Below are 15451 nucleotides of genomic sequence, written 5' to 3' on the forward strand. Positions count from 1 at the left end.
TTTGTGCTGAATTCGATTGAATACAGGTCAAAAAGTATTACTTTCCTCTGAATTTTGTATTTCAATGCACTCAACACAGTGTCCCAACTTTTTTGGAGCTGGGGTTTGTAATAGCTGTGAAATATTTTTTGAATGTTTTGGAACCTGAATGGTTTAAATGTACAAATATTTTTTTGAAATGCTCCTGGCGGCTCCTGCTCTCAGCAACAAGACAGCCAGTAAATGCCGCACATGGTGAAATTTTGTCTGCTGAAAATGTTGTTTTTGTCACTGCAGGCTCAGGTTTTTATTCCAAGTGTTATTCCAAGTGTCTGACAACATTACAGACAGAATCCCTACAAAGACAGAGCTTTGTAGAAGAGGAAGATCATTTTTAACCCCAAAAATCTGTGAGATCACTCTTATTGTAGGCACCAGACTCCACAACATCTGTAATTTGATTTCATGTTAAACAGATTTTCCTCTCCCGCTATCTCCATTGGTTTCTTCTCCTTTGACGTTCATTAAATTTGGACTTTCAGAGGGTTATCTCAGATCTAACACAATATTTACAACACACAACCCAATCAACATATAAACTGTTTAAGGCTGGAACATGTCCTGTGAAACAAAATCACATTTATTGGAAACAGAGACTAAATTGCTTGTAGGTGTGAGTGTGAGCCTTGTTTCTGTATGTCAGCCTGTGATTGACTGGTGACTAAGCCTGAAAGACGAACCACATTTCCTTCGTCGTCACAATATGAAATGTGCGACAAACTCATTGCAAAGGATGCCAGATGGGCGCTGATTAAAAAAAAAAGAACACATTTATAGACTCAAGCCATGCACTCCATCAGCATGCAAAGTTTAACTAATCAGATGGAGCCGTGCATACACCAGCCAATCAGATGAATCTCCAGCTCAGTTATACTCCCCAAGTAGCTGGGTACAACTTTTGGTGACAGACGTTAGCATGATGGATGAGACAGGAGAGACAAGTGAGGAAATACTGAAGAGCGCCCTTGTCATTTGAATTAATCCCAAATAACTTGGGATTATTTTGGATTCAGCAGAGAAGTCATGTTACAAACAGGGGTGCTCTGGAAAAGTTGCCACAGTTGTTGATACTTGCATGAATTCGGACGAATCCCTATCACCAGCTTTCACTTAAATTTGCAGGGGTGAGTCCTTATAAATAATATCCATCCTCTGAGAAGTACCAGGAGACATTTGACTAGGGACAGTATGCCTTCAACCATAGTGATAAAAGAATGTTTTGTGAATCAAAGACTGACTTTGCTCATGGGGTGGATTTAGCTTTCCTTTTTAATAATCTAAAGCTCTTTAGATGTAGTGACCATACTCTATTTTGTCCTGCTTGTACTTTAAAGCTCCATGAAGCCCTCAAAGGCTAAGGTCAGACACATTTAAAAAGTCATTTGCAAATCTGCACCCATGGTTTACAAATCCATGCCTAAGGGCATGCTTCTATTAACTGTGCATTTGCAATGCAAAACTGCTTGCACCTACTGCAAATCAACTGCAGTGGAGTAAACCAGTTATCACTTCATATAACTTAAAAGCCTCTATGCAGACTTCATAAACACTCCCATCACGACTAATATCTTCATTGGGCTTTTACTGGATATTTTCCCAATATCCTGCAGGCCTTTCGGCAACAATAATGTACTCCGTCTCTGGCCTCGTAACAAGTATATCTGCTCCAGCCCAGCAAACCAGTCCAAATTCACTCCAAATTTATTTGTAAAGCACATTTTAAAAAAGGAAAAGTTAACCAAAATGCTGTAAAATGATTCTATATATCAAAAACAATAAAAACTAGGGCTGTCAGCATCAATGCATTAGTTGTGGTTAATTAAGGTTCAACATATTTGCATGAATTTCCTTCAATTGCATTAATTGCGCACTTTACTGTCCTTTTTCAGTGCACTTTAGTTAGACCACTGCAGTGTCTCCCTGCAGTCACCGAGATGGAAAATAAGCCCGCTATTGCTCCTTAATGTTTCACAAGTCCTCTCCACATAGTGCTATTAAACATTTACCTTTTGACTGTTCATTTATTTCTTTTTCAATCCATAAAAAGTTCCTTTTTCTGCGATTAACTTCACGTTATAATCTTCTATGTAAACACAGGTTTGTATCCAAACAGGAGGTCAATTAACCCTCTACTGGTGCATTCCAGTTTATCTTAAAACTCAGAAATTCCGACGCCAGTCAGATGCATCATCCAGAGTGTCACCTTAACTCAGAATTCCAACTTGGAAAATACGAGCAATTTCAATACCCCGACGAGTTACCATCTCGTAGAAATTTGAACATATTCAACTTGGGCGTGATGTCTTTCCCAGCTCCGACTTCTGAACTAAATAGAAAACCCAGCCTTAGACGGTACAAAATCTAAAATGAAACAAAGACCGTTTTACATGCAAAATAGTGGAATTTAAAAATGCAACAAAAAAGTTAGTCATCATCATAACTAGTAGATATTCTGAGATCAATCACAAATGTTTTATTAATTTAACAGCGTTTATTTAAAAAAAATCAAGGCCAATATACAACTGATCATAAATGGGTTGCAGATGGCTTAGCTGTTAGGTTGCGCCCCATGCACAAGAGCAACCCGGGATAAAGTCCGCCCTCCCCCAATCGCTCATCCCTGTTTGTAATTTTATCAACTCTAGAAATAAAGGCATAAATACCCAAAAAATATATATAGATATATATTTAGATAAAATGAAAAGGAAGGATGAATAGAGGGATACAAGTGCATTATAAGATTTTAAAATAGGGCAAAACAAGATCAGCAGCTTGCATAATGGTTGGATGGATATAAGCAAAGAGTGACATAACAGCTGTTTCTGGTGTCAGAAAAGTAACTTCCTCTGTAACAAACAGCTCCATTCCTTTAGGGAACCTTTCTGCACTGATGCCAGACACTTTGAGTAACAATCAGAGCCTATCACTGAGAAAAAACACATTTTAACAGGACGTACTCTGATCAGACGCATGGTGCAAACATTAGAGGCCTGTTTTAGTCAACTAGAGGAGCAATTTCAAAAATGTTCAACCTTCTAGAACCTGGGCTTTGACATTCCCTCTAACTGAAAGCTGAAACTACTACGCCAAAACACTTAGAGAACAGTTTGATAAACTCTGACTTGCAGCTGGAGCCGTACTCTCAAAGTTAACACTGGCGGCTGTTTTTTAAAGATGTGTGAAAAGTGCTCACTCACACAAGGACAAGGAGGGAAATGACTAAATGGAAGCTATCGAGGTCCGACGCCGCTTTTGGTTCTCCTCTAAACACTTTAACTGAAACAAATGTAATATTGGCTGGAAAGACATCCCACATTCCCTGGTTCCAGCTGACCTTGACCATTTTGCACTGTTTCCATGGCAACAAATGAGATGAAGAAAGGTTGCTGCTACTATAAATGTTTCCCTCCACTGACAGCTGAAATTAATGATCTATAATCGATTATACATTTAAAAAGCTGTGAAGAAGAGCATGGAATTTTTTTTTTTTTTTTTTTTTTTTACTCTACCTGGAATGGACTCTGGCTGTTGTAGTTCTTCACTTCTTTGTCGGCTCCACGGACAAGAAGCACTCTGGCACAGTTATCCTGCAGAATAAAAGGGGGAAAAATGTGAAAATAAAGCTTAAAAATGTCTTAAACATGCTGAATCCTTCAATTCTCCTACTTTGCTGAGGGAAAAGGCTGGTTAAGGCTTCCAGTGACATTAGCAGAATTTTCCAAAAAGCATAAAAAAGTCAGCAGAGCAGGAGGAGATCTAAACATCCCTACACTAAGAGAGGAGAAAGAAGTAAAAGAAGCACAAAACATCTAATACCTATATGAGAAATGGAGCTCCTGTGGCTGGTAAGAGTGGATCTGTTGCTCCACTCAAAGAGAAAGAGGGAGTGAGAGCGAGAGAGATAGATGGAGAGAGACGGAGAGAGAGAAGAACAGAGAGATGGAGAGTGCTGAGGGGTTTGAATCTGCTGCACAGATCGCCCACAAAGTGCTCAACCACGCATGTACTGTGCACGCACACATGAATATAAATACTTTTTTTAGATCCACAATAAGCTATTGAGAGTTGAGAAATCGCTCACACAGATACAGAAACACAAGCACAGAGTGTGCAGGGCTGTCAGCATCACAAACATCTCTGTGATTAGACATTTAACATCTTATTTTAAGACGAGCATGAGTGGGTTATTTTTACTCCATCTGGAGGAATCCTACGACATCTTATTTCTTAGAGTATTTCAAATGGAAATGTGTGACATACATCAGAGCTGGGAATTAAGGCAGTAGGCATTTTAGCTCTGAGATTATAATTATAGAAGCAGAGCGCTAAAAAAGGAAACAAGGGCTGGAGAGACGAGGGGATGAAATGCAAAATAAAAAGAAGTCATATCAGGATAATAGCAGAACGTGCACATTGGACAACACGGAAACTTTGGCTCCAAATGGATTTTTCTTGTGCTTTTCATGTTGAGTTACAGAGAGTAGATCACTGATGGAAAAGAAGACGATGGAGGACTCTCACACGAGCGCTCTCGCCACAACTTTTTTACTTTCCTCTGTTTTCATGCAGCTCTCTGCTCTGGTGTCTGCTTCTGTGAGATCTCATGCATATTTATGATGTACAGTAAAACGACCTGATAGGAGTAATCCACACTACATCTGCCCCCTCTGTTTCACACATGCAGCCATCATTATCATCCTTAATGCCTCCGATATAACCAGAGAGGCACTTATTCTCATCATTATTAACAAATACAATACATGGAATATCTGCACCAGACAGACAGTCAGGTCTGCATCCAGTATTGTTTAAGGCAGAGAATGACTGTAGGGGGATTTCATTCAATGCATATAATAGAGAGAAGCGTCACCCTTAAAACAAATCAGGGTCATCATTCATCACGAGTGGTCGCCCCAAAAACTTTAACAGGAGAGACATACACTGTGCAGAACTTTGAGGCATGTTGGGACCAAAACTTGAGGCAGAAGTAAGGGGTGTAACAGTGAGTAATCCCACCTGAGGGCAGCATAAAGCAGAAAGGAGGCTTGACACAACCCCGGTCATGCTCTGGATGTCCTTGCATATTAACATAGGCATGGGAAACTCATCTGTTGAAAACAGATCAAAGTCCACAACTTTAGGGTAGACTACAGGTGGATGTGAGGAGTTAGCATGGCTTACGGCAGTGGTTTTCAGCCTTTTATCTTTAAGCCCCCCCTACTTATATCTAAGAAAAGCTAAATCTCCCCATGACCCCCTTGGAAAAATTAAACATCAATTTTGATTGTTTTCATGGACAAAATCAATACTTGATAGGTCTCCGTACACGTGGTCTTGGACAGAAGATCTATGTATAATCTATCCATAATTACAACGGTGTATAAGGGCAACTGTAGGATAACAAAATAATGTTAATTTTAGTAATTTAAAATCTCTTTATATAACAATTCATAAGAAATAATTTTCAAGTTTTACAAGTTAATTTTTTAATTTTTTGAGACTAAAGTAAAAAATCCAACCTATGTTTCAGTTTGGTTTCTGGTAAATTTTACTTTCAACAGTTTTTTCTTGTAAATTTCAGACTCTTTAAAGTCAGAATTCTGAGTTTGATTTCTCGTAACTTTATAATGTCAAAAATTTTGGGTTTCTTCCCCAAAATTGGGAGTTATTGCACAAAAATGATGACATTATCTTCCTTTTTCATCTTTTAAGTTGGCCCTAATCATGGTTTTAAATATATATACATACATATATATATATCTATATCTATATATATCTATATCTATATCTATATATATATATATCTATCTATATATATAGATATATCTATATATATATCTATATCTATATATATAGATAGATATACATCTATATCTATATATATAGATATAGATATAGATGTAGATATATATATATATATCAAAGTTTTCCGTACTGAAATATAAATAAGGGTTACGAGGCATCCTGATAACATTTAAAAGTTGATCAACCAGTTTAACAGAAACAAGGGATGGGCATTAGAACCACCAGGGCTTATGTATAATGTATACCTAAACGTGCCAGTAGTTTCAATGAACCTATAAAGAGAGAGCATTGATTTTCATATAGAGAACTGATCAAGAGCAGTTATTTAATCGCAGACAATGAACACATGATTAACTAAAAAAAGAGACCTGGATCACTATTGGATGATGACATCACATCCAAAATCCTCCCAAGACTGATCCATCAGTCCTGAAACTTCCCCACCATCAGATTCTTCTCTATTCAATGCACTGAGCAAATCTAGTTAAGTTTTATCACAGAATCTCTCTGTGGTGTGCATGTTGAAGGTTAGTCTGTGACTTCTGATTATGTACAGCAACAATAAACAGGAGGTGTTTCCATAGCAACACCTATTGTTTATCTAACAGAGTGAAATCAATGCCTTCTTATGAGGTCAATTTTACCAGCATGGCAGTTCTATCAAAATGAGCTGAAGTGGGTAACTCTAGCACAGCTTCACTCACATCCAAGGTGTGTGGAGGATGAAAAAAGTCTTGAAGAGAACAGAAACAATATCCAGCAACACTGTTGTAGTTCAGAGAACAACTTGATTAGACCGATGCGTTTCAGCGTGTAGCCTTCATGGATGACCCTGATGAAGGCTACATGCCGACATGACCTATTCAGATCAGACATGTTTATTTCTACATTATAAATAAACAAAATATGCATTTTTGGGATGTGTATGTGCTTTCTGTTGCTTCTGTAGTCCGCTCCAAGAGGATACTCGAGGAACTGTGGTGTTTTGTACTCAATCTCCATTGGTTCATTTTTAGTACATCTGCTTTATTTTCTCAGAGGGTGGCTACTATCAAGTAAGACCTGTCATTCTCTACATAGAGCTGCCCTGTGCTAAATTAAGAAAAGCCTGCATGCATTAATGTTACGCAGCAATTCTTAAAAAATAAAAAACATCAAGCCAGCTGAGAGGCCTGTGCTATTAGCTTAGCATAGCTCGCAAACATCATGTATCATGGTTTAAAAAGCCCTTCCTGACAGAAAAACACATGAAAAACTTAATGAGGGACTGGATTGTTTGGTCAAAGAAACACACATGAACAAATTCAAACATATTTATTCATTGATAAACATGAAAATGCATTTGTTTGTTCACCTGTTGCTCCACTGTCTCCTTGAGCTTCATTTTAAAAACCAGGAAATGGGCAAACAGAGCTGAACCCTGCAGGTGGGTTATGTAGTGGTGTACTGGGTGGAAGGCGCCAAGTGTGGTAGAAGTGGAGGGGTGTTTTGTAGCAAACCAAAGTACAACTTGTTTAAAGACCCTGCAAAGTGAAATCCAAAGTTTTTGTCTTAACACTCTAGAAATGTTGGAATATGGTTGCTGTAAACATGTGAAAACTCTGAGATCTTCATGAGACTGAATTCTGGATTCAGGCCATTTCATCTCTTTCCTGGCTTGGTTTCATGTGGGTGGGGCCAATATGTGGACTAACGATGTCATGTCACCAAGTATGACACCATGAGTGAGGGGGGTGATGCTGCAGACTACCCGTGTCCTGAGTGGGCGTGGTTTCAGCTCATTTAACAGACATGCCCACACCATCCTGGAGCAGATTTTACTGCCTCATTTTTCATGATTTGAAGCTTCATTTTATAAACTTGGAGATGCTTTATGTGACTGAAATTTGACCTGGGGGTTTATAACACAGTGATCTATCGTTTGTCCTATGATAGTCCCATGATACTTTACAGGGTCTTTAAAGGAAATGTGAGAATTTTACCTATGTGTTTTCTTGTCTACATCATTAAATTACTGTTATGAAATTTGTCTTGGATAGTTAATTGATTTTTCATCTCAGTGTATTGATTTTTGGAACCTTCCCAGTCGTATATAAGAGAAGGCTGGAGGCTTTCTGACATTGTTGGTGGTTGGTATCAGAGCTTTTCAGTTCAAGTGGAATGAAGTGTGTGTGCAGAGCTGCGCAGAGAGCACTGATGGAGCTCCACCTTCTTTTGTTTTCCATTTTTTTGTCTTGCAAGATCTTCCCTTTATTTTTCTCCAGATCTGCACTGTAAACACTGCTGCACATTTAAAATGTTAATAAATGCACTGGGACTGCATATTCTGATTTTTGCCTCATTTTTGACCCTTAAGCCACTTCGCCATACTTACACTCTCCTTGATATCACCACTGTGAAACTGAATAAAGATAAAAAAAAAAATGATTTAAGCATTGATATTTTTGAAAATGAAAGCCAATTAATTAAGAAGATTGAATGAACTCTTCAGTTGGTCTTTCCCTGGGATTTCTTCACTGTAAGAAAGAATATGGAAAAATTTCAGTAATGCACTTCAAGGCTCTTACCTTCCCCAGCTTTATGCTCTAACACAGATGTGAATCGTTCTGGAACATTTTATGTAAGACACAATCAAAAGCTCTTGCAGAGAGTATTTCATAAAGGTCAGATTTAAATGCTTCTTTCTGTAGAAAGAGTGGTCTTCCTTAAGTGGAAATAATCTCTTATTTTGATTTATAAACACCAGTGGGCTGTTTCTGCCGCATCCATCCACTTAACTGACCACACTCTGAGGGCGATGTGTTAAATGGTCTGAACACAGAAGGGTTGAAGGCTACTGCTGACCTTTAGCTGGAGGGTTCACTGACATGTTAGAGCTAAGAGCTCCCTGAGACGGTTCATTTATTCTCTTTATTTTACTTCAGGGACAAAGCTGAGCTTATTTGATATGCTTGTAGTGTTGGCAAATCCCATGAAAGGATCAGAACCAAGTGTTTGTGAATTCCTATGTTATAGTCTCTGACCTCTTTGCCAGTATACTGTTGAGTATTCATCTTTAAAACACAAGTTGATATACTGTTTACTGTTTCTCTGCTACTTTATCAAAAAAAGAGGCTTTGTAATGTTTGAGAACATCTGGCCACAGTAGTTTATGGATAGTATTTTAAAAAAGAGAAATTTCTCTAAGGACTATTTTCAGTGATGGATTAATTCATACATTGGTGCTAGACTGATACAGTGCCTAAAAAGTATTCACCACATCGGATGTTTTATCCTCTTATTGCTTTTGATAATCATGCTCATTATAATCTGGCTTTTTTGACAACAATAAACAATCTAAAAAAACCTCTTTTTTGGCAAAGTGAAATCAGATTTCTACAAAGTAATGTCAATCAAATAAGAGGTACGACAAGTGACTGCATAAATAGTCAACCCCTTTAAAGATACTAGCCTAATTCAACAGAGGTCCAGCTAATTGGTGCTAGTAGTCTCACAATTTGTGAAATGGCGATCAGCTGAGTGCTATGAATGTGTCTCAAGAAACTGTAGTATAAAGACACCTGTGTCTAGAAGGTCCACTCACTGGTTAATCAGTATTCCTGGCTACCATTTCAACACAAAGACAAAAGAACACTCCAAGCAACTCAGGAAAAGAAATTTCCCGGACACCAGTGACTACTCTAGATGAATTACAAGCTGAGAAATCTGAACTAGAATTTTGCCAAAAGGCATGTGGAAGACTCCGTGGTCAAGTGGAAGAAAGTTCTTTGGTCTGATGAGACCAAAATGGTGCTTTTTGGTCATCAGACAAGACACCAAAGACACCAAATACTGCACATCAACACAAACACACCATTTCCACCTTTTGAAGCAAGTTGGTGGCAACATCATGCTGTGGTGATGCTTCTCAGCAGCAACCCCAGGAAAGCTTGACAAGGTATAGAGGTTAAATTAATTGGGACAAAATACAAGAAAATCAATAAGGAAAAGATTTATTGTCCAGCAAGACAATGACCCAAAGCATTCAGAAAGCTACACAGAAATGGTTTCAAGACAACAAGGTAAATGTTCCAGAGTGGCCAAGTCAAAACCCAGACCTCAATCCAATGGAGAACTTCAACCTGACAGAGTTTGAGCAAAGAAGAATGGAGTAAAATTACAGTGTCCAGATGTGCAAGCCTGACTGAGACTCAGTGCTGTGATTGCAGTCAAATGCTGACTTTAAGGTTGAATATTTATGCAGCCATTTATTTTAAGAGACATATATTTACTTAATTGACATTACTTTATAGAAATAGGTTTTCACTTTGACATTAAGGAGTTTTTTTTAAATTTCTGTTTATGATAAAAAGCCAAATCATATCGACCATGATTGATTTATAAAACCAATAAAAGGATAAAACATCCAATGAGGTGTATAATTTTTATTGGCACTGTATATTCTAGGCACTTTTAGTGTAATGAAAATAAATAAGGTTCAATGCTATTCTTTTCAGTGGTCTGGCACAGAATAGGAGGATATATCCACCTCTATTTTTAAGTCTTGCGACAAAAAGGGTCAGCTCATTGCTGTTCAGGTCTGCAAATACTTTTACTTTTAAATACAGCAGAGAATCACAAGCTTTCTTATTAATTAAAAACAAAATCAAAGAAAATTGAGTTCATGCAGAACCCTAAGAAATAAAACATTAAAATTAATAGAAAAACGTTGCATTTGCATGGCTGATAACTCCCTGTATTACATATTTACATAATAAAAATGGACTTTATTTATTTAAAACAGTGAATTGAATATAATACATTAACTTCCCTACATGGCATCAGAAGTCAGCTGTATCTATTGATCTGTAAGAAACCAGCAACCTTTTGAACTTTTATTTCCATGAAGGGTGAGACAGTGGCTTGTTGGTTTGCTTACACATGTGGGAATTCTCCAAACTGCAGGAGCTCAGCATTATAGCATGAAGGACATGAGCATGATAAATAACATGTGAACAGAATAGAAAATTATTCATCCCATAGGAAAAACATCAAAGACCTGTAGGTTGTGTGCAAACAGAAATTGAATGAATAAGGAAGAGTCAGCAGCAGAAACAGCAGGAAGCACACCACAGCATCAAAGCACTGAAGTATACAGAGAAGGGAAACTTCAGGTCCTCTAGTGTCCACCAGAGGCTGTCTACAAAAGCGAGTCAATACCATTGATGGTAGAACATTTAGGACAATATCTAAGGGACACTAGCTAAATGTTTAACCAAGAGTGAGTTTGAGTCCAATCTGCAGCAGCCACCATACTGACAACTTTCAGTTAACCAAGAAACAGACCAACAGCAGACAAAGCAGACAGCTATTGAAAAAAAATCAATCCGCCATACAGTATGTCCTTTTGAGATGCTTTTTTCAACATGTTTCATTTATTTTGTCTCTTGGTTCTGTCTGTCTGAGGTCCAAACTGCATTAATTCTTCGTTAAATAAATATGATTGGCAGAAAAATATCTTAAATTTGGGCCACTATTTCTCTTTATGTAGTGGTTGGTGGATGCTGAGGCTAGTCCAGTTGAAAACCACTGTGCTTGACCCCAAACTTCAGTTCATTTTATCAGCGTTAACACAGGTAAACCATCCTTGGGCGGTATGCCCATATCTGCTTGAAGAGGTGATCACATTTCCTGTATACTTAATTATGATCTGCAGGAGATTTGAATGCCTCTGTACTCATGTATAGGACAATAGGTGTAGAGTTTTAAATTCAATTCTGCATGTCTTTTGTCCCCTCTAAATAGTCATATTTGTGCAGAACAGGCCCATTTTATCCTCTCAGCTGCACAAGATGTGGAAGTAGGAAAAGGGTCATTTTTTGGCATCTTTAAAATAGCAAAAACATCTAAATAGAAGGATGGACCCAGTTGTCTGCATAGAGCATGAACTAGGTTTATGATGAACGGGGTTTCCATGGTTGCTTCTACTCCATTCTTCTTCTTGGTGGCTTTGAAAACCTGACTGTAAATATCTCTACTTTCAGTATCAGACAGTGACGAGTGTGCTCAGGCTTGTGACAGTGTTACAAACCCATAATTTTCTCATACACCAGCTGGGCCGGGCTTTGCAACACCACAGTTTTGCTCCAAACAAAGGAGAATGAGCTTACACTCTGGAAGTGTGTCTACAGCGCTACACACAGCCTTAAGCAGCTTGAGAGAAGACGGCAAAGATCACAGGAGAACTGTGAGATCACACAGGAAAGGTATGTCATCTTGCCCTTTTGGGTTCGAAAGCATTCATTTCTACATGATTCCATGATTTTATTGCTTCTGCCATGGGTGAGTACATTATGAGGCTAAAAGGATGTGTGGTTTTATGTAGAATTCTGTGGTTTCCCACCTCAAAAGATTTTTCTCTGTGACCAATTGACCTCCTAATGACCTTTTGCACATGCAGGATGAGTTGTAATGTTGATATAGTGCTGATTACCAATAGGGAGTTCATGCATTGTATTGTATTTTGAGGTTGAGAGATACTTTGCACATTTTTCTAGCTGTTTGGATCGATCTGCTCTATGTGGTTGACACAGTTTGGGCGCAGCTGGTGCTAATAATACACCTGCAGCGTATCTTCAAAGAAGCCAGGTGGAGTGGTGCTTCTGGGACATGCCATACCAGAGCCAGACTGGAGCGTGAGCAGTGGAACTGCTCCGCCCTTGCCTAAAGAGGGACCTTTGTCCTCTGCAGTGCCTTTCGCAGGTGGAATACAGTGCAGCTGTTGTTTGTTTAAATTGGAGGTAATGTGAAAGTAGATCAGCTGGGGAGAGGGACGAAGGAGCATCCGTGCTCGGGCATGGTACCAAACAATCGTACCTTTCCTAAAAAAAATGCCCAAGTAATCCTGAGTGAAATCTATTGTGTCTCTTTAAAAAAAACCCTCAGATTTCCATCCTACCTAATCCAGGGTTTATCATCTAGGCCTAAAGAAAACTTTCCTCTTTCATAAGTGTTATTTTTAGTATTTCTAAATCAACTAATTTATGACATATTGGGAATATCTGTTAAGGTATAATAATAACAATTAACTTGTTACACTGCCCACTTCATGTGTTATTTAAAGACCAACTTATAATTGCTCCTCATTTATCTTGATTCTCACAGCAGAATTTACAAAAATGGCCCAGCCATCTAAAAATAGACCATAGCAGAAGTGGTGAGTGCTCTCATTCATAAAATACATACACACACATCTGTAGACATCTGTAAACCCCCAGCTCCCTCCTCCTCCTGCTCACCTGGTTATAGAGGGCACAGATGTGGAGCGCAGTGTTTCCCGAGGCGTTCTGGGCGCTCATGTCTGCTCCGTAGAACAGCAGATGTTCCAGGTGCTGCACATGGCCATGACGGCAGGCCTGCACAAAAGCACACAAATGCACACAGACACACACTGTCAGATAAAGCCTTTAACACAGGAGAGAAGCTGCAGTAAGAGGCCTTTAACACTAGATGTCAGTGTGCTGCAGAGGAGATAACGCCATCATGGGAAGCAGCCGTAACCTCGGTTTGAACCCTGTCATTAAAAGATAGAGGGATGAATGAGTCTGTGCAGAGAGAGGGCTTCAAATATGAGATAACAAGAGAGTGTAGGAGACAATTATGAGATTATAGGCAGGAGGAGCAGGAAGTCGATACTGTGAAGAGCACATTTTCTTCTGAAGTATCAGTGAGAGTTTTGAGTCAATCCAGAGTTTTTTTGTATACAAGTATTTAATAATTTCTTTGGAAACTGTGATAAACTGTAATTTTATTAGTAAGCTTTCATTTTTCAATATTTTTTGTCTCATGTTTCCTGTTTCAAAGGGTTTTGATTTTTTTTTTTAATTTTTTTTTTTTTTTACAACATGAGACTGGCACAGGAAAAGAGCACAGATTTTATTAAGTGTCGCTGTCACAAATAATGTCATTAATTGATTCAAATGTTTATTCCATTTCCTGCCCTTGTGCCCCCTGGTGACCCCTGAGGGGGTCAGGACCCTCACTTTGAAAATCACTGCCCCGTCATATTCATAGCCTTCAGTCACATGATCTAATCCCGGTCATAGTGTTGTAAGATATCAGTCATCCTTGTGGAGACACTGGTATGGATGTCTTTTATAAAGAGGGAGGTATTTTTCTTTGTCTGTTGGTTTTTAAATATTGATTTTTTTAACCCAGTTTTTATGTATTTGTTGTTTTTTTATTGACTTCTATGTCTGCTAATAAAGATGATGATGATGATGATGATAAAAGATGATGATGATGATCGGTTTGGATGCTTGGAGGGCAAAAACGTCCAGTAGAGTGATATCAATTAAACTCAATAGAGCTACAGCAGGGGGCATTTTAATTAACCATGTCTTTAAAATCAAGCACGTTTACATCAACTACAATAAACAAAAGCATTAAGATAAATATCACATTTTGTGTATTTATGACCCTTAAACAGCACCAGAAACACTAGTCTAATCCTGACAAACAACAGACTCGTATTAGGCCTTCCTTCAGTGATTGTGAAGTCAGGAATGTTGGGACAATTTAAAGATTTCTATCTTCTTCGTGCTTTATTGCAATGGATTTAAGGAAAAACTCAAACACATGATTCATTCCTGCTATCAGTGTTTATTTTTTAGACTGAAACTGTGATTAAAAATGTTCGTCGACAGCCTTTTTTATGTGACAAAAACTAGACAAAGACCAACAAAAATAGATCTGTGATGACTAAAACTGACTAAAAGTAAGTTGATTTTTCATCAAGATTACTGAAACTGGACTGAAATGTAATTTAGATTTCATCGGACCTTTAAAATCCATGATATTTCCCCACAGTGGGTAAGTCTGTCATAGTACAATGCATCTGTAGCTATTTTGCCTCTCAGCTGTAAAAAGCAGGGACCCCAGGTTTGGCAGGATGAATAGAACACACTACCATGATTTGGTACCAGATTCAGGCAAGAGACTAAATGCTTGGACTAAAAGTAAAGACTAAAATGTGGGAAGTTTTTATGGACTAAAACTATGATGGGTAGAAATGACTCAAATGTGACTCAAACTTAAAGGCATTTAATAAAAGACTAATACTGAGACTAAAATTAAAAATAGCTGTCAAAATTAACACTTCCTGTTACAATGGAGATGTTACTATACTCTAAAGAGGAATGGCACAGCCTTTTTATATGAACTGGCAAAAATATTTCTTTTCTGGCAACATTTGAATGAGAGGGACAGGCTCTTTGGATGATTGGGACAGGACATTTAATCATCAAGTAACAGCTGGATAGGACTACTCATGATTTTTGTCTTTTCCAAAGGCACCATGTTCTAACTTGACTGGCAGCACTACAAGTGTGATCTGGACCAATCATTGTTTGCTGTCATCTTGACTGTCTTTGCAACTATGCGCTAGTTCACGTTGTCAGAGAGGCAGGTGAAGGAGTGTCAATCAAAGCTGTCAGTGGACTTGTGAAGAAACAACTGTGGATTTGTACCGATGTATTGAGAAGAGGACAGCAAGGACTGACTGTCTTCAGAAAGAACAAGAGGTACAAATGTGGCAATATGTCAAGAAAATCAGCTCAAATAGTCAATT

The 15451-nt window shown here is 38.3% G+C and overlaps 1 protein-coding gene across 1 annotated transcript in view; it reads right to left on the bottom strand.

The window, feature by feature from the left end:
- LOC121506994 (SH3 and multiple ankyrin repeat domains protein 2-like) overlaps positions 1-15451 on the bottom strand; it is a 351623-nt gene that overhangs the window by 284938 nt on the left and 51234 nt on the right. Inside the window, exons 7-8 of the mRNA XM_041783083.1 lie at positions 13122-13238; positions 3549-3626 (exon numbers count right to left, since the gene is read on the bottom strand). Coding sequence (XP_041639017.1) covers positions 3549-3626; positions 13122-13238 — 195 coding nt within the window. The remainder of the gene's footprint in view (positions 1-3548; positions 3627-13121; positions 13239-15451) is intronic.

The sequence above is a fragment of the Cheilinus undulatus genome, linkage group 1 (genome assembly GCF_018320785.1).
Source record: "Cheilinus undulatus linkage group 1, ASM1832078v1, whole genome shotgun sequence".
In the NCBI taxonomy this organism is placed as follows: domain Eukaryota; kingdom Metazoa; phylum Chordata; class Actinopteri; order Labriformes; family Labridae; genus Cheilinus; species Cheilinus undulatus.